This window comes from Orycteropus afer, unplaced genomic scaffold (assembly GCF_000298275.1).
Source record: "Orycteropus afer afer isolate SDZICR_OR568_19922 unplaced genomic scaffold, OryAfe1.0 scaffold00133, whole genome shotgun sequence".
Taxonomy (NCBI): Eukaryota; Metazoa; Chordata; class Mammalia; order Tubulidentata; family Orycteropodidae; genus Orycteropus; species Orycteropus afer.
This window is the reverse complement of record NW_006921720.1, coordinates 3,017,805-3,037,724: the sequence shown is the minus strand read 5'-3', so window position 1 is coordinate 3,037,724 and position 19,920 is coordinate 3,017,805. Positions and strand designations below refer to the sequence as shown.

At 37.4% G+C, this 19,920-nt stretch overlaps 1 protein-coding gene across 1 annotated transcript in view; it reads right to left on the bottom strand.

Moving 5' to 3' along the window:
• Positions 1 to 19,662, bottom strand: part of FAM135A (family with sequence similarity 135 member A) — a 175,469-nt gene extending 155,807 nt beyond the window's left edge. The window contains exon 1 of the mRNA XM_042781564.1: positions 19,586 to 19,662. Within this exon, the coding sequence (XP_042637498.1) occupies positions 19,586 to 19,662 (77 nt within the window). The remainder of the gene's footprint in view (positions 1 to 19,585) is intronic.
• Between the last annotated feature and the right edge of the window lie 258 nt (positions 19,663 to 19,920).

Genomic DNA, 19,920 nt, shown 5'->3' with positions numbered 1-19,920 from the left:
GTGCCCTCCAGTCAGACCCGACTCATAGCGACCCCTCCTTGGGTTTCCGAGGCAGTATCACTACAGAAGTAGATTGCCCCATCTTCCTTCCGAGGAACAGCTGGTGGGTTTGAACCACCAGCCTTCTGGTTAGCAGTCAAGTGCCTTAGGCACTATGCTACCAGAGCTCCCGTAGGCAGGCATACAAGGTGAGTATTTACACCAGGTAGATACATTCCCTAGAACAATCAATCATGGGATATCAGAAGAACAGTATTTGCACAGGGAGATAGCTCAGAGGTCAAGAATGCATAGGAAAGGACACAGGGAAAAGGTAACCACAGAGAAGAAGTAAGAAGAGAGCTGTTTCATTATGAGGATTGCAATCAATGTCATGAAACAAAATGTACATGACCTGCTGTATAGAAAATGAATTTGCTCTGTAAATCTTCACAAACATCAGAATTGAAAAAAAAAAAAGAAAAAGAAAAAAGTTGCATAGAAGTGAGGAGCTGGCAAACAAACAAAAAAGCTCAGCTAGAATCAAGCCTCTAGATGAAACTATTAATTATAAATTTTTTAAAATATAAGAAATATCAACCAAACGTAACCTCTGATTTTTTAGGGATACTGACTCAAATGGATAAACTACAATAACACATGATCAAGAAAATGTGAACACTAGCTAGTTGATATTAAGGTACTATTTTAAGTTTTTTTTTCCCCCTCTTTGGCTAATTTTGTTGTTATTGTGGTCTGGGTCAAAGTTTACAGAGCAACTGCATTTCCCATTCAACAGATCACAGACATATTACAACACCAATTGCAATCTCCACAATGTAAAATCACTTTTCCCATTTCTTCCATGTGGTTACCTTTTCTCTTGTGTCCTTCTTTCCTACGCATTGCTGCCCACTGGTCTCCCATGGTTGACCGTCTTAAGAAATGTACCTACCTGGTATAAATGTTCACATTGTAGGCCTGTCTACTGAATGGCTAGAAGTCATTAAAATTTTCTTAAAGTGTGACAACAGTTGTGTAGATATGTTAAAAACAAAAGTCTGTATTTATCAGACATGGGGGGAAAAGGAAACCCAAACTCACTGCCACTGAGTTAATTCTACTCATAGAGACCCCTCCTTGGGTTTCTGAGGAGATATCTCTACAGAAGTAGATTGCCCAGTCTTCCTTCCAAGAAGTGGCTGGTGGGCTTGAACCACCAGACTTCTGGTTAGCAGTCAAATGCCTTAGGCACTATGCCACCAGGGCTCCATAGTTTAAAAAAAAAAAAAAAAAAGTGTTGGAGGGTTATGGGCAAAATAAGACAAAATAATTCTTGAAGCTAGGTGATGGGTATATGTGTGTTTACTGTATTTTTGCAAGTCTGAAGCTTATCATTAAAGAAAAATTTAAAAATGGCCCTAGATTAGGAGCTCTGGTGGCACAGTGCCTAAGGCATTTGATGGCTAACCAGAAGGCTGATAGTTCAAACCCACCAGCCACTCCTCCAAAGGAAGGTTGAGCAATCTATTTCTGCAGTGATACCGCTTCAGAAACCCAAGGAGGGGTCGCTATGAGTCAGATCCAACTCGACAGCAGTGAGAGTGCATAACTGCCTACTAGAATCAAAGGAAATCCTCTCTTGAGGAATGATAAGCTTAAAAATAGTGGGAGAGATCAGAACATGATAAAAAGCGGTACCCACCAAAACCAAACCCATTGCCATCAAGTCAATCCTGACTCAGAGATCCCCACTGGGTTTCCAAGGCAGTAAATCTTTACGGAAGTAGACTGCTCCATTTTCCTTCCACAGAGCAGTTGGTGGGTTTAAACCGCCAACCTTCTGGTTGGCAGTCAAATGCCTTAGGCTCTGTGCCACCCAGATTCCTTAAAAAGGGGTACAAGGGACAATAGAAAGAACAGAATGTATTACCGTTGTTAGCTTCCAATGAGTTGGTTCTGACTCAGCAACTGACCCTACATAAAAGAGAACGAAACACTAGCCAATCTTGTGCCATCCTCACAATCTTTGCTATGTATGCTCAAGCCCACTGTTGCAGCCACTGTGTCGATCCATCTTGTTGAAGGTCTTCCCCCTTTTTAATGACTCCTACCAAGCATTATAACCTTCTCTAGGGACTCATGCCTTCTGACAACATGACCAAAGTATGTGAAACGAAGTCTGGTGATTCTCATTTCTAAGGAGCGCTCTGGATGTACTTCTTCTAAGACAGATTTGTTTGTTCTTCAGGCAGTCCATGGTATTTACAATATTCTTTGCCAATACCACAATTCAAACGCATCAATTCTTCTTACATCTTTCTAATTCATTGTCCAGCTTTCACATGCATATGAGGCAACTGAGAATACTATGGCTTGGGTGAGGCACAGCTTAGTTTTCAAAGTGGTATCTTTGCTCTTTAACAGTTTAAAGAGGTCTTTTGCAGCACATTTGCCTAGTGCAATATGTTGTCTGATTTCCTGACTGCTGCTCCCATGGGCACTGATCACAGATCCAAGTAAAATGAAATCCCTGACTTCAATCTTTTCTCCATTTATTACAAGGTTGCTTATTGGTCCAGTTATGAGGACTTTTGTTTTATATTGAGGTGTAATCCATACTGAAAATTGTGGTCTTTGATCTTCATCAATAAATGCTTCACGTCTTCACTTTCAGCAAGCAAGGTTGTGTCATCTTCATACTGCAGGTTGTTAATAAGCCTTCTTCCAATGCTGATACTGTGTTCCTCTTCATAGTCCAGTTTCTCAGATTATTTGCTCAGCATAGATTGAGTAAGTGTGATGAGAGGATATAACCCTGAGGCACAGTATTTGTCATTTTAAAACATGTAATATACCCTTGTTCTGTCTGAATGACTGCCTCTTGATCTATGTATAGGTTCCTTGGGAGCACAATTAAGTTCTGGAATTCCCATTCTATGAAATGTTATCCATAATTTGTTATAATCACACAGTCAAATGTCTTGGCATAGTCAATAAAGCACAGGTAAACATCTTTCTGGTATTCTTTGCAATCAGCCAAGATCCATCTGACATCAGCATATCTCTTCTTCCACACTCCTTCTGAATCCGGCTTGAAACTTTCTAGCAGTTCCTTGTCAATATACTGTTGCAACTGTTTTTTAATTATCTTCAGCAACATTTTATTTGTGTGGGATATTAATGATATTGCTCAATAATTTCCACATTCTGTTGGATCACCTTTCTTTCCAACAGGCACAAATACGGATCTCTTCCAGTTGGCCGGCCAGGTAGTTACCTTCCAAATTTCTTGGCCCAGATGAGCAAGCTCCTCCAGAGCTTCATCTGTTTGTGGAAACATCTCAATGGGGATTCTGGGTATTTCCTGGAGCCTTGTTTTTTGACAATTTCTCCAGTGGAGTTTGGACTTCTACCTTTCAAACCATCAGTTTTTGATCAAATGCTACCTATAAAATGGCTGAACGTTGACCAATTCTTTTTGGTACAGTGACTCTGTGTACTCCTTCCATCTTCTTTTGATGCTTCTTGCATTGTTCAGTATTTTGCCCATAGAATCTTTCAATGTTGCAAATCGACACATGAATTCTGTTCCTTTTTCAGCTTGAGAAATACCTTTTGGTTTTCTAATACCAGGTCTTTACTTATTTCTTCATATTACACAGAGTAAACAGAATGCACAAAATATAAAATAATAGATGTAACCACAAATGTCCACCATTCATTTGTCAGTTTGTCATACTTAAGTGTTGCTGTGAGGCTGGAGGCTATGCCACCAGGATTTCAAATGCCAACCAGATTTCAAAAACCTACCTGTGATGGATAGGTTTCAATGGAGCTTCCAGACTAAGACAGGCTTAGAAGGAAGGGGTCATCCACTTCTCAAAGAATTGACCAGTGAAAAACATATGGCTAGCAGTGAAACACTGATATATTCCTGGAAAACTTTATGAATAGCCCTGAAACACTGATAGAATGCTGGAAGATAACCCCCTATGTCAGAAGGTACTCTAAATGTAACTGGGTAAGAGCTGCTGCCTCAAAGTAGAGCTGAACTTAATGATGTGGATGGAGTAAAGCTTTTGGGACCTCCATTTGCTGATCAGGCAGGACTCAAAATTGGAAGAAACAGCTGCAAACACCCATTAATAATCAGAACATGGAATGTACAAATTATGAATCTAGGAAAACTGGAAGTGGTCAAAAATGAAATGGGATGCACAAAGATCGATATCGTAGGCATTAGCGAGCTGAAATGGACTGGTTTTGGCCACTGTAAATCGACAATCATATGATCTAGTATGCTGGGAATGATAAACTGAAGAGGAATGGCACAACATTCATCACAACAAAGAATGTTTCAAGATCTACCCTGAAGTACAATGCTGTCAGTGATAGGATAATATCCATATGCCTACAAGAAAGACCAGTTACTACTACTGTAATTCAAATTTATGCACCAATTACCAATGCCAAAAATGAGGATATTAAAGATTTTTACTAACTTCTGCAGTTTGAATTTGACCAAACATGCAATCAAGATGTGTTGATTAAAGATAGGCATATGAGTTGAACATTTAACCTGAGGAAGATACACTCCTTGGAGAGATCAATCATGGGAGAAAGAAGGGCTGTTTATGCACAGGGAGACAGCTCAGGGGGCAGGAGTGCATGGAGGGCTGGACACAGGGAAGAGGTAACTATCAGGAGGAAGTGGAAGGGGAGCTGTTGCATTGGGGTAAATTGTAGTCACTGTCATGAGACAAAGTGTATGTGAACTGTTGTATGGAAAGTGAATTTGCTCTGTAAATTTTCACCCAAATCACAACTAAAAAAAAAAGAGAGATGTGTTGATTATTACTGGTATAACCACCGGTAATGCAAAATCTAGAAAAGAATGCAGAAGTTGGAAACAAAGAATCACCAGTAGTTGGAGAATATGGTCTCAGCGATAGAAATGACGCTGGAGATCACGTGATAGAATCTTGTAAGACCAATGACTTCTTCATTGCAAATACTTTTTTTCTACAACATAAATGGCAGCCATACACATGGACTTCACCAGATGGCATACACAGAAATCAGACTGACTACATCTGTGGAAAGAGGCGATGGAAAAGCTCAGGAGTTGACTGCGGAACAGACCATCAAATGCTCATATGCAAGTTCAAGCTGAAGCTGAAGAAAATTAAAACAAGTCCACAAGAGTCAAAATATGACTTTTACTATATATATCCCACTCGAATTTAGAGATCATCTAAAAGGATAGATTTGATACATTGAACACCAATGACCAAAAACCAAATTGTGGAATGACATCAAGAACATCCTATATGAAGAAAGTAAAAGGTCATTAAAAAGACAGGAAAGGAAGAAAAGACCAATATGGATGTCAGAAGAGACTCTGAAAGTTGCTCTTAAATGAAGAGTAACTAAAGCAAATGGAAGAAATGACAAGATAAAGGAGCTGAACAGAAGATTTCAAAGAGCAGCTCAAGAGGACAATTATTATAATGAAATGTGCATAAACCTGGAGTTATAAAACCAAAAGGAAAGAATACACTTGGCATTTCTCAAGCTGAAAGAACCGAAAAAAAAATATAAGCCTCAAGTTGCAATAATGAAAGATTCTATGGACAAAATATTGAATAATGTGGCAAACATCAAAAGAAGATGGAAGGAATACACAAAGTCACTGTACCAAAAAGAACTAGTCAATGTTCATCCATTTCAGGAGGTGGTATATGATCAAGAACCAATAGCACTGAAAGAAGAAGTCAAAGTGGCACTGAAGGAATTGGCAAAAGACAAGCCTCCAGGAATTGACAGAATACCCGCTGAGATGTTTCAACAAATAGATGCCACACTGTAGGCACTTATTTGGCTACACCAATAGATTTGGAAGACAGCTACCTGGCCAACTGACTGAAAGAAATCCATATTTGTACTCATTCCAAAGAAAGGTGATACAACATTATTTGGAAAATATCAAACAATATCATTAATATCACATGCAAGTAAAATCTTGTTGAAGATAATTCAAAAATGGGTGCAGCAGTATATTGACAGGGAACTTCCAGAAAGGCAAGCTGGATTCAGGAGAGGACAAGGAACAAGGAGTATCAATGCTGATATCAGATGGATCTTGGCTGAAAGCAAAGAATACCAGAATGATGTTTACTTGTTTCATTGACTATGCAGAAGCATTCAACTGTGTGGATTATAACAAATTATGGTTAACACTGACAAGAACGGAAATTCCAGAACACTTAATTGTATTCATGAAGAACTTGTACATAGACCAGGAGGGTGTTGTTCAAACAGCACAAGGGGATACTAACTGGTTTAAAATCAGGAAGGGAATGCATTAGGGTTGTATCCTTTTACTGTACTTATTCAATCTCTATGCTGAGCCAATAATCCAAGAAACTGGATTATATGAAGAAGAATGCAGCATCAGGGTTGGAGGAAGACTCATAAATAGCCTGTGATATGCAGATCACAAAACTTGCTTGCTGAAAGTGAGGATGATTTGAAGCACTTACTGATGAAGATTAAATATTACAGTCTGCAGTATAGATTACACCTCAACATAAAGGAAACAAAAATCCTCACAATTGGACCAACAAGTGGAATCACAATAAATAGAGAAGATTGAAGTTGTCAAAGATTTCATATTGCTTGGTTCCACAATCAACAGCAATGGAACAGCAGTCAAGAAATCAGACATTGTACTGCACTGGGCAAATGTGCTGCAAAAGACACGCTGTAAAGCACTGAAGAACAAAGAAGTCTCTTTGAAGACTAAGGTACACCTACACCAAGTGATGGTATTTTCAACAGTCTTGTATGCCTGTGAAAACTGGATAATGAATAAGGAAGACTGAGGAAGAGTTCATATGAGCTCTGGTAGCATAGTGCCTAAGGCACTTGACTGCTAACCAGAAGGCTGGCGGTTCAAACCCACCAGCTGCTCCTTGGAAGGAAGATGGGGCAATCTACTTCCGTAGTGATACTGCCTCGGAAACCCAAGGAGGAGTTGCTATGAGTTGGGTCTGACTCAAGGGCACATAACAACCACAACAGGAAGAGTTCATGCTTTTGAGTTGTGGTGTTGGCAAAGAATAATGTGGGTACTATGGACTGCCAGAACTAACAAATCTGTTTTGGAGGAAGTGCAGTCAGAATGCTCCTTACAAGCGAGGCCGGATTTCTTCTCACCTACTTTGGTCATGTTGTCAGAAGGGACCATTCCCTGGAGAAGGATGCCATGCTTGGTAAAGTGGAGGGTCAGTGAAAAAGGGGAAGGTCCTCAACAAGATGGATTGACACAGTGGCTGCAACAACTGACTCAGGTATAGCAAGGATTGTGAGGATGGCATAGGACCGGGCAGTGTTTCGTTCTGTTGTATACAAAGGGTCACTGAGTGGGAGTCAAATCAAATGCACCTAACAACAACAAACAAGCACAAGAGTATTAGTATTTACACTAAACAAAAGTCAACTAAATCCTCCAGTTAAAAAGCAGAGTGCTCTAAATAAGTGAAAAAGATAAATCCCATTATATGCTCTTTGTAACAGAAAAATTCTAAAATGTAAGGACAGAGAAAGGCTGGAAGTAAAAGAATGGGAAAAAATGTACTTTGCAAGTATTAGTGACAACAAAGCTGAGGTCATGATATTAATCAAAGACAAAATAGACTTTAAAGCAAAAGCATTAACAGAAACTGGGCCATTTCTTAATTAGACAAAGTTCAAGTCACCAAATAAGAGTTTTAAATTTTAAGTACATATTTTTAAAAATCCTCAAAACATCATCTGTTAAGTGGAGAAGACTGAAGTTGTCAAGGATTTCACTTTACCTGGATCCATAATCAATACCCTTGGAAGAATCAATTAAGAAATCAAACGATTCACCGCATTGGGCAAATCTGATGCAAAAGACCTATTTAAAGTGTTAAAAATTAAGATGTCACTTTGAAGACTAGGGTATACCTGGCCCAAGCGATGGTATTTTCAATTAACATCATATGCATGCAAAAGCTAGATAATGAATAAGGAAGACTGAAGAACTACTGATGCATTGAAATTATGATGTTGGGAAAGAATATTGAATGGCATGGAATGCCAGAACTACAAACAAATGTGTCTTGAAAGAAGTATGGCCAGAATGCTCCTTAGAAGTAAGGATGGTGAGACTTTGTCTTGCATACTTTAGAAGTGTTATCAGGAGAGACCAGTCCCTGAAGAAGAACATTTTGAAAATGTGTAAGAATTTTAATGGGACAGACACAGTGGCTTCAACAATCAACTCAAAAACAGAATGATTATGAGGATCGTGCAGGATTGGGATTGTGAGTTAAAACTGGAGCCCTGCCGACACAGTGGTTAAGCCCTTGGCTGCTAACAGAAAGGTTGGTGATTTGAACTCACTAGCCACTCCAAAGGAAAAATATGTGACAGTCTGTTTGTATAAAGCATTCAAAACCCTGTGGGATAGTACTACTCTGTCCTATAGGGTTGCTATTAAGTGGAATCAACTCGACAGCAATTAATTTGGATTCTCAAAATATGGGATGCCCGTTACGCATAGAAAATTATTGGATTTAAAATGTGAAACTTGACTCGACGGCACATAACAACAACAACCTTTAAAAGGAAAACTTATTTGAGTTTTATGGTCATTTGTGGTTTTGAGTGTTTGTACTTGCTATTTTACTCTATATTTTCTGTTTTTTCAGGCTGCTTATTCTTTATTTTGGTATATTCTTTATTCTTTATTTTGGTATATTGACCTGGCTGATGATTTTTTTCCCCCAATAACCACATATAATCTCTCATTCCACTAGAGGGTAAATGAAAGCCTTTGAAAAACATTAACACATAGGTATAAGTACTTATAATAATAAATATTTTTTTGCTCTGGTAGCATAGTGCCTAAGGCACTTGACTGCTAACCAGAAGGCTGGCGGTTCAAACCCATCAGCCGCTCCTCGGAAGGAAAGTTGGGCAATCTACTTCCATAGTGATACTGCCTCGGCAACCCAAGGAGGGGTCGCTATGAGTCAGGTCCGACTCGATGGCACGTAACAACAACAACAACATTAAAGAAAGATGAAGAATTTAGTAACTTCCCCAACCACCAATCTCCTCTTCCATGTTTTATTAATAAATCTGAAAAAAAAATAGACCAACTCACTAATCATTCAAAATGGAGATCATTTTTCAAAGTCTAACATAGAATTCTGTAAACATACTTCTTATTTTACTTAATTTTACCATTTTAACAAGTTTCAAAGCCAATTTTCTACTACCACTTCACTAAAAATTAAATTTGAGTTCTAAATTTTTACTCTTATTGCGTAGAAGCATGTAACAAGTAATTTATTCAAGAAGAGTCCAAAGAAAATATATTTTCTGAGATTTTTGTATTATTACTTAGAAAGGTACAGGATGCTTAGGTAAGTCCATCTTTCCTGAAAAGCTCTGAAGATGTTGTTTTTTTACATAGGGTCTCCAGTGACTTTAAGAAAAAGTCTGAGAGCAGATTCTTACTTCTCTGTAAGTGCAATGTTTTAAAACTTGTATACTTATATAACATAGTTTTACACTTGTATATTTAATTATACTTGTACAATTATTTATTTTGTGAATTAGAAACTTTTTACCCCAATGTTAATTCTGTAAATACTTTAATTTGTCAGGAAAACAATTTTGTCAGGAAACGAGCTAGTGGCTCGTCGGAAGGAAGATGGGGCAATCTACTTCTGTAGCGATACTGCCTCGGAAACCCAAGGAGAGGTCGCTATGAGTCGGGTCTGACTCGATGGCAAATAACAACAACAACAACAGTGCTAGCACATGACTTAGCAAAAGCAGTAGTAGCTACAAGTATGTGATTAAATTTTGTTTTATGACAACTTAGGTACAAAATAAAATAAAACAGAACAAAGTATTACAACTATCATTTCACCTTCTATCCCCAACAAATTTGTCTTATTACTTGTTTTCTTATTAGCAGTGTGTTAGATTACTGGCTGTCCCAAGCATACCTGAAAACAAATTAAACTGTGATGAAATTTCACTTGTTTTACTAAAGATTATCAGAACTTGTAACACTTTGTCAAAGTTCCCATTTCCTCTAAATAACTGAAAATACCTTGATTTTGCTCATTTGCTTCCTTCTGAAACAAGGCTTGGCTCCATTTTAGAAGTCATTTATTTATATCTTAAAACTGTGCTATTTTAATATGGTGTTTGTGAATTATTTGCTACCAGTCTGCAATGAGGTAAAGTAAATCAAGTACATCATAATCAATAGCACACTACTTTTCATAGCAAGACTTTCTCAATGAAGAAAGTAGAATGTTAATTTATGTCCTGGCAAAAGCTCAACTCTTAGACCAGTAATAGACAGTTTGCAGATAAGCTACTCTGAGCAGCACTGTCTGAAAGAATTCTAGAAAAAGATGTTATAATAATTTTGCAATGGTCTTCACAGAGAAAAAATTCTCCCCCTAGTTTGAAACCTAACTGAAATTACTACACCTTCAATTTAAATTCATTCTCTTATTCTTTATAAAGACGAAGGTACGTGTTCAAATATTTTTTCCCCTATGTATTTAAAGGGCTATATTCCCAACCCCTCTGGAACTCTCTTGACATGTATATTTTAATAAAGTCATTTGGGAAGTCAGATCCTTCAAGTACAATAAAAATTTTAACAGAAACAGGAGACATAAAACATAAAAACAAAATTTTTATGATTCATTTGTAAGACATACATCCATATACTATTTAGCAACATCAGATTTATGATCAATGCTTTAGAATCCATATTTGTGTTACAAATCCACTGTATTAAAAGAGTTACAAATCCACTGTATTAAAAAAATAACAAGAGAAAAGATTGAAATAAATCTAGTTTATCTTCAGATTGTTAATATCTGAGCTTTCTGTTTACTACTGAAAGAAAATAATATAATCAGAGTAAAAATCAATTTTCTGTAAAGCAATTAGCAAACTGTCAATTCTTTCCAAGAAAAGTGAAAAAATATTTAAGTACATTTGTTAACACTGATTACTCTATTGTACCCAACAAACCTAAAACAAAAACCAACAAACCTGTTGCCATTGAGTCCACTGTGATTCATAGTGACCCTATACCAAAACCCAAACCAAACTCACTGACGTCAAGTCAGATCCGACTAATAGCGACCTCTCCTTGGGTTTCCGAGGTGGTATTTCTAGTATTTCTATGGAAGAAGACTGTCCAATCTTCCTTCCGAGGAGTAAGACAGAGTAAAACTGCCCCATAGGGTTTCCAAGGCTCTAATCTTTAAGAAAGAGACTGCCACATCTTTCTCAAATGGAGCAGGTGGTAGGTTCAAATAGCAAAGCATTTGGTTAGCAGCCAAGAGCTTAACCACTGAATCACCAAGGTTCCTTTCTACAAGTCTAGCAAATACATAATTTTATGATTCAATTGAAGTTAGGAGTTGTTAATCTCACGGTAGCATCCTGGAGGATAAGAGTCCAAGGGGAAGAGGCTGAAGAGTCCCAGCTAAGGCGATCTTAGCTCAATCAGCCAATAGCTGATCTCAGATGCTTAGTGAGCTTAGCTGAGGTCAGCCAGCAGGCCCCAACCAAGCTATAGACTCATAAGAAACAATAAATGGCTGTTGTTTTAAGTTGCTTAATTAAGAACTGTTTAAGACAATGTTTGATTATTAAAAGGATGCCACACGTATGTCCTGTTTTGCCTATAGCACTCTCTAGCTTATGGCATGCTTGAACCCTGCATGTAGCCGAGTCATTGTTCAGCAGCCTGCCATGCTCTGTCGATCTTGGAACTTTTAATGGACTTGAATTAATGGCCTACTGTATGATTTGGTAACATTAGGATTGTGCCTTTTTACTTGTCAACCTTGGGCTTGTCAGCCTCAGCAGACATCAGCTGTCTGAGTGAAGAAAAACCTCTAGCTTCAGTGGGCCAGAAGCAGGAGGCAGAGCTGAAGCCCAAGGCTGAGGGGCTTTCACCCTGCCCCTAGAGCCTGGCACTTTGAACTCAGACTTACAGCCTCCAAACTGTAAGAGAATAAACTCCTGTTTGTTAAATCCATCCCATTTGTGGTATTTTCTGTTAGAGCAGCACAGAGGTAACCAAAACACATACTATAGGCTGTAGTCTTTGATCTTCATCAGGAAGTGCTTCAAGTCTTCTTCACTTTCAGCAAGCAAGGTTGTGTCATCTGCATATCCCAGGTTGCTAATGAGTCTTCCTCCAATTCTGATACTGTGTTCTTCTTTATACAGCCCAACTTCTCAGATTATTTGCTCAGCATACAGACTGAATAAGTACGGTGAAAGGATACAAACCCTGATGCACACCTATTCTGATTTTAAACCATGCAGTATCTTTAGCATATTTTTCCTTGAGTGTGATGTTAGTGATATTGTTTGATAATTTCCACAATCAATTGATCAACTTTCTTTGGAAAGGGCACAAATATGGATCTCTTCAAGTTGATTGGCCAGGTAACTGCCTTCCAAAGTTCTTGGCACAGACAAGTGAGCGTTTCTAGTGTTCCATCTGTTTGCTGAAACAATTTAGCTTGTATTTTGTCAATTCCTGAAGGCTTTTTTTTTTTGGCTAATGCCTTCAGTACAGCTAAGATTTATTCCTTCAGTGCCATTGGTTCTTAATCATATGCTACCTCTTGAATGGTTAAACATGGACCAACTCTTTATGGTACAGTGACTCTGTGTATTCCTTCCATATTCTATTATTATTATTATTTAACTTTTTAGAGTGATTTGGGTGAAATTTTACAAAGCAGTTTCATTTTACATTCATTAGTTCATACACATTTTGTTTTGTGACACTGATTACAATCCCCACAATGTAAAAGCTCTCTTCCTACCCTTCGATGTTCTTTTGATGCTTCCTCCACTGATCAATATTTTGTCCATAAAATCCTTGAATATTGCAATTCACGGCTTGAATTTTTTCTTCAATTCTTTCAGCTTGAGAACTGCTGAGTGTGTTCTTCCCTTTTGGTTTTCTAACTCCAGGCCTTTGCCACATTTCATTATTATACTTTGTTTTCTCAAACTGCCCTTTAGAATCTTCTGTTCAGCTCTTTTACTTCATCATTTCTACTATTCACTTTAACTACTCTACATTCTAGAGTAAGTTTCAGAGTCTCTTCTGACATCCATTTTTGTCTTTTCTTTCCTTCCTGTCTTTTTAATGAACTTTTGCTTTCTTCATGTACTGTATATACTTGATATCACCCCACAACTCATCTGGTCTTTGGTCTTTAAATTCAGGTGAGATATACCCAAGGTAATGTTTTGGCTCTCATGGACTTGTTCTGTCAGCTTCAAACTGAAATTGCATATGTGCAATTGATGGTCTCTTCCACAGTCAACCCCTGGCCTTGTTCTGACTGATGATAATGAGCTTCTGTATCATCTCTTTTCACTGATGTAGTTGATTTGATCCCGAAGTATTCCATTTGGTGAGATCCATGTGTACAGCCATTTATGTTGCTGAAAAAAGGCATTTGCCAGGAATAGGTCATCGATCTTGTAAAATTCTATCATTCAAACTCCAGTGTCATTTCTATTAACAAGGCCATATTTTCCAGCTTCTTATTTTCAAGTTTTTCATTTTAATCACCAGTAATTATCAATACATCTTGACTACATTTTATATTCAGATTCAGAAGTTGGTAGAAATCTTCAGTTTCTTCAGCTTTGGCATTAGTGGAGGAGTCCTGCTTATGCAGTGTTTAAGTGCTAGACTGATGTCTGAAAAGCTGGCAGTTCAAACCCACCAGCCTCTCTGCAGGATAAAGATGTGGCAGTACATTTCCATCCTTGGAAAAACCCTACAGGGCAGGTCGTACAGGGTACAACCTGTCCTACAGGGTTACTATGAGTTAGAATCGACTTGATGGCAGTGAGTTCAATTTTCATTTTTGGCATTAGTGGCTGGTGTATAAATTTCAATAATAGTTATATTAACTGGTCTTCATGATAGGTGTATGGATTCATCCTAAAACTGACAGCACTGCACTTCAGTATAGATCTTGAAATGCTGTTTTTGACAATGAATATGGCACCGTTCCTCTTTGTCATTCCTGGCATAGTAAACCATGAATGTTCTATTAAAAATGGCTAATACCAGTCTATTTCAACTCATTAATGCCTAGAATATCAATCTTCAAGCATTCCATTTCATTTTTTCACAATTTACAATTTTCCTAAATTCATACTTTGTACATTCCACATTCCTATTATTAATGGATGTTTGTTGCTGCTTCTAATCATTTTGCATCATGCCACATCAGCAAGCAAAGGTCCCAAAAGCTTTACTCCATCCATGTCATTAAGATTGACTCTACTTTGAGAAGGCTACTCTTTCCTAGTCATGTTCTGAGTGTCTTCCAATATAAGAGGCTCATCTTCTGATACTATAATAGTATTTTACCACTGTTCACAAGGTTTTCTCTGGCCAATTTTTTTAGAGGTAGATTGCCGGGTCCTTCTTCTTAGTATGGCTTAATTTGAAAGCTCCACTGAAACCTGTCCACTATGGGTGATCCTGATGATATCTGAAATACTGATGACACAGCTTCTAGCATCACAGCAACATGCAAGACAAACTGACAGATGAGTGGTGGGAGGCAAAACTAACGTGACTTTACTAAGTATAGTAGTTTCACAAATTGAACAAATGTCTAATTTTCTTTCAGTCAAAAGAATAACATTGTTTTACTTGAGATGATCACTTTTATATTTTATATCATGTGTTATATTTTTATAATATAAAGGCAGAGGAAGCTGTATATATATGAAAGTACCTTGTAGATGGCAGTAACTGATTTTCAAATACAAGCATGCATAGCTAATGTCTTTTCAGACAATGTCTGACTGCACATACATCTGTCCATGATTCCATAAAGTTGTTGTTTTTAAAGAGAAAGCAGCTCCCCTTTTGTTGATTATTTTCCCTAATAGTTTTAAAGACCTGAAATCCAGATTCTTGCAGCACTGGACCAGGGGCAGGATGCTGGAAGGTGAGGCAAAGGACATGGCTCTAGGCTTGGGCTCTCAGGATTTGTCTGGCAGGCTGGCAGCAGGGGCTGTGGTGCTGGGCTGCTCCTGCTGCTCAGGCAAGAACAACATCACATAGGGCAAGGTACTGCTCTGCTCCCTCCCTGCTTTCTTTCTCTCACTCTCACTGCTGCCACCAGTTCCTCTAGCCTCTGCCACCAGCTCCAGCAGTGGTGATGAGGACGACTGGACACGGGCTCCCACAAGGTTTTAATCTGGTATTTGCACAACGTAAAAATCACATAATGTCCTATTTCACAGAACATATTGTAGATGTTAAGCAATGCATACTTTCCATCATTTTTCACTATTTTAAGTAAGCAATTTGTTTTCTAGCTTAAACCAATCTCCAAAGCAAGGGCTAATATGGAATATTTATTTATTTATGTTAAAGCAGTTGTTGTTATTGTTGTTGTTGTTGTTATGTGCCAACAAGTGGAGTTAGCTTTTGGAAATCATGATTTTAAAAAACAAACCTATAAAATTTAATTTATTCTCTCCGTTCTATACCAGCCTGAAGTTTTGGCACTGTCTAATCAGTTCTACTTTGTTATCATAATAACAATAATGGTGACAATATTAGACACCGTAATCACTGAATTTTACATTTCTTATCTCATTGTCTTCAGCAATCATTTCATATATTAGGGAATATACTGGAAAAGATAGCATTCATTTTATATTTCCTAATATTTAAATATAAATTTAGGAAACTGGTTTATCTATCAAAGCTGACAGTTATTTAGCATAACAGCCAAACAGAAACTCTATATAATCTTCCCATGAACTAGCTTAAAGGTAAAGGTAAGTAAGGAGTCAAGAAACAGCAAAAAGAAAGAATTAAATAGATCCTTAACAGATAAAGCAGAATAGGAAGAAGAGTAAATTACATCCTTGAAAATATTCTTACACATAAAAAAGTCAAGCCATATGTGTTCAAACAATGAGCCCATTCAATTTTCTTCCTTCTTTCAGCATTACTAATACTGTCCAAGCCATAACAATTTAAATTTCAGCATTATATTTTAAAATTTCCTAACAGTTCAAAATTTGCATAAAAGTAAAGAATATAGTTTAATACCCACTGCCCAGTTTAAACAATTAAAAAGATTTTTCCATATTTGATTCATTTATATATTTTTTATTTGCTGAACTACTTCAAAGTAATCTGAGACATCCTATAATTTCACAACTCTACATTAATATTTCTTAATATTTTTTTGTCTCAGCATCACCCCCACATGCAATCAGTATTAAATTCTATTGATTACTCCTCTAAATGTGTCTCAGAAATTAGAAAACAAAATATTTAAGGTGGTGTGGTAGATTGATTCCAAAAATGTCCTCTGTGTCCATGTTCTTACAATGTGACTTATATTAGGAAATGAAGTCTAGTTCCCCACATCTTATACCCAGGCTAACCTTATGATTTGTTTTGGCCAACACAGTGTGGAAGAGGTGACAAGTGTGCCATATCCAAACACAGATTGTAAGTGGTCTTCCTAACGTAGTTTCACTATGTCTTTGGACCCCTGCCTCCCCCTTGAGAACAAGTTAAAAGGATAATAGATGGTTTAAAAAAAAAAAGAGCTGAGTCAGTTCAGATAAGATGCATCATTTAGCATCTAGCAAACTGGTCAGCCGCTGTGAATTCATAAACAAGCCCAGTAAATACTAGCCAAGCCAGCCCAGATCAACAAGAACCATTCTGCTTATCTACACACTTGTGAGCAAAAATAAATGTTTATTATTGCAGTGCCACTGAGTTTGGTATTAGCTGTATTATTTCACAATATATAAATAATACATTAATTGGTACCTAGAAGTGGTATGCATCATAACAAGAACTTAGAATATGTGGCATTGACTCTGAGCCCTAAGTAATAGTTACTGAAGCTATAAAAATGAGGAGGAAACTACAGCAGACTAAAAAATGGTAACTCATGTTATGGTAATAAATTTTTTTTGTAACTATGTGGAGTACAATAAAGAAGTTAAAAAATGTACTGAAAAAACTTTTAGACTTGAGTAAGCTAATTTCCAGGCAAAATGCTGAACATGTCAACTAACTGTAGCTAGGTAAGTATGATAAGGTACATCAAAAAAGAGATAAGCTAAAGAAAGGACTAGTCTTTTTATAAGCAGAATTTAGAGGGAATATAGAAGGACCGGGACTTGCTGGGTTAGAAAACAAAAATTTTTATTTTTCCCTATCTAAAGATTTTCAGAATAGAATGAAATGAATGAACAAACATCAAATCAATGAGTGGCTCTCAAGTTCCTTTGTTAAGATCTCTAAATGAATTAAGTTAATGTTTCACAAAAGGAAGGTGCTCTAGTGGTATTGTAAATAAAGCCTGGGCTGCTAACAAAAAGGTTAGTGGTTCAAACCCATCATACTACCTACAGGAGGAAGATGAGGCAGTTTGCCTCCATAAAGATTTACAGCCTTGGAAACCCTAAAGGGTAGTTCTGCTCTGTTCTATAGGATCACTATGAGTCAGGATCAATTTGATGGCAGTGGGTTTGTGTTTTGGTTTTGACAAAAGAGCTTTTAGAAAGTTTAAGGGCACAATTCCACAGAATTCTGATCTGGACTCATAGTGACCCCTCCTTGGGTGACCAAAGTGGTATCTCTATGGAAGTAGATTGCCCAACCTTTCTTCCGGGAAGTGGCTGGTGGGTTTGAACCGCCAGCCTTCTGGTTAGCAGTCAAATGCCTTAGGCATTATGCCACCAGAGCTCCCAATGCCCGAGTAGTAGTAAAGTTATCAAGTAGTAGTGATTATATTTAGAAAGCCAGAAAGTATCAAAAAACAATTGTGGGTATGGGTTTTAGAGCACAGAATGGACTTTACCAGACACATAGAAAGCCCGCAATTTTTTTTTAAGTGAGTAATACTGGCAAAACAGAAACCAGCCTGTACTCCTGGCTTGGCTTGTGACTTGCTTAGACAACAGAATATAGTGGAAGTAATTAGTGTGCCAGTTCATGGGGCTTTCTTCACCCTCTGCTCTCTTTCTTAAATCCTTGTTTCTGCCATGGGAATAAAACCCAGGCTGGCCCGCTGAGAAATGATGAGACTAAGACTAAGTAAAGCAGAGCAGAAGAGAGCAGAGCAGTTTTTATTTTTTCAACAAGGTGGTAAAGCAAAGCCAGAAAAACAATACAAAGTCTCTCATTCATCCCCTTGTGTGGGTCATAGCTCACTATCACTACTCTTAATATAAAACCTTTGGGTTTTGTATCTTGGGTTACCGTAAGTCCCTATTAACTATTCCCTAAGGAGCTGTGGTGCAGTATAGCGACCCCTACTTGGGTTTCCGAGGTGGTATCTCTACGGAAGTAGATTGCCCAGTCTGCCTTTCAAGGAGTGGCTAGTGGGTTTGAACCACCAGCCTTCTGGTTAGCAGTCAAATGCCTTAGGCACTACACCACCAGAGCACCTTTGGCATAGTGCCTAAGGCATTTGACTGCTAACCAGAAGGCTGGTGGTTCAAACTGCAGCCATTCCTTGGAAGGAAGACTGGGAAATTTACTTTCTTAGAGATACCACCTCAGAAACCCAAGGAGGGGTTGCTATGAGTCAGAATCAACTCGACAGCAGTGATTTTGATTTGGTTTATACCTCTCTATCTCCCACTCAATCATCAATCTAGTATATTACAATGTTCATAAAAGCTCATTGTGATAATAATGATAATTTTATTCTTAACTTAGAAACCACCAATGGTTACTCATATACCTTATGCTGACTCTTCTCTGGACATAACAAACATACCCACCTCTCATTTCTTTACTACCTTATCTTCTGCTATTCTCCTAGAGAATATCCAGCCTCCTAAATATTCTTGAAAATAATGTGGCCATTCCTATGTAGATTTGATTCATGCTGCTTTCTCCTACTAAAAGGATTTTTCCCTTTATTCTCTGCTTATTCAAGTCTTATGTTACTCTGATCCTGTCCATCCCTAATGCCTGTCCTAACATACTAACCCACAATGATGCTCTTTTGCTTTAATTCCTAGAGTACTTTTTATGTATACTTAACAGAACTTCGTTATATACATTTTGTGTGCCTACTTAGCAGTTTTGTTTGTGTCTTTTATTTCCCCACATTACACTATAAGCTTTTAAAGAATACAGACAAATCTTAAATATTTTCATTAAAGTCCTCAGTACTCAGCACAGTGAAATTCATAAACATGTATTAAGTATATCCAACATCATCATTAAATCCATATGAATAATGCTCCAGTACCTACTTACACATTAAATTTATCTGAGAAATGGCACATAACAACAAACAACACAATTATTGAATTATATATATAATAATTATCTGAGAAATAATTTTTTTAATATAACTCATTGTTTTATCACTCCTTATATCTGCTGGGACAAAAGCATGTAAATAAATTTAAATAAAAACTGTATGTCTTGTCTTATGCAAAATACATAATTTTCAATTAAAATACACACCCTCTCTGAAATAAATCCACATTGTAGAACTTGTTTAGCTCCACGGAGAATTCTACCATTGCTTGAACTTCAGTCATTTTTAACTGATACCCAGAAGACAAATCTGGTAACAGCACCTTGGTTAAAGGAGGAGGAGAAAATCCTAAGAAACAAAAAAAAGTCAATTTACAAAAACACTAATAGTTAAACATATGTCAGAGTACTATACACAGACATAAGATAAAAATGAAGCAAATTAGTTCAATGTACCTAGCTTACCCTAGAGGGCACCTGGAGGTGCAGTGGTTAAAGTACTCATTGCTAACTGAAAGATTCACAGTTCAAACCTACCAGCT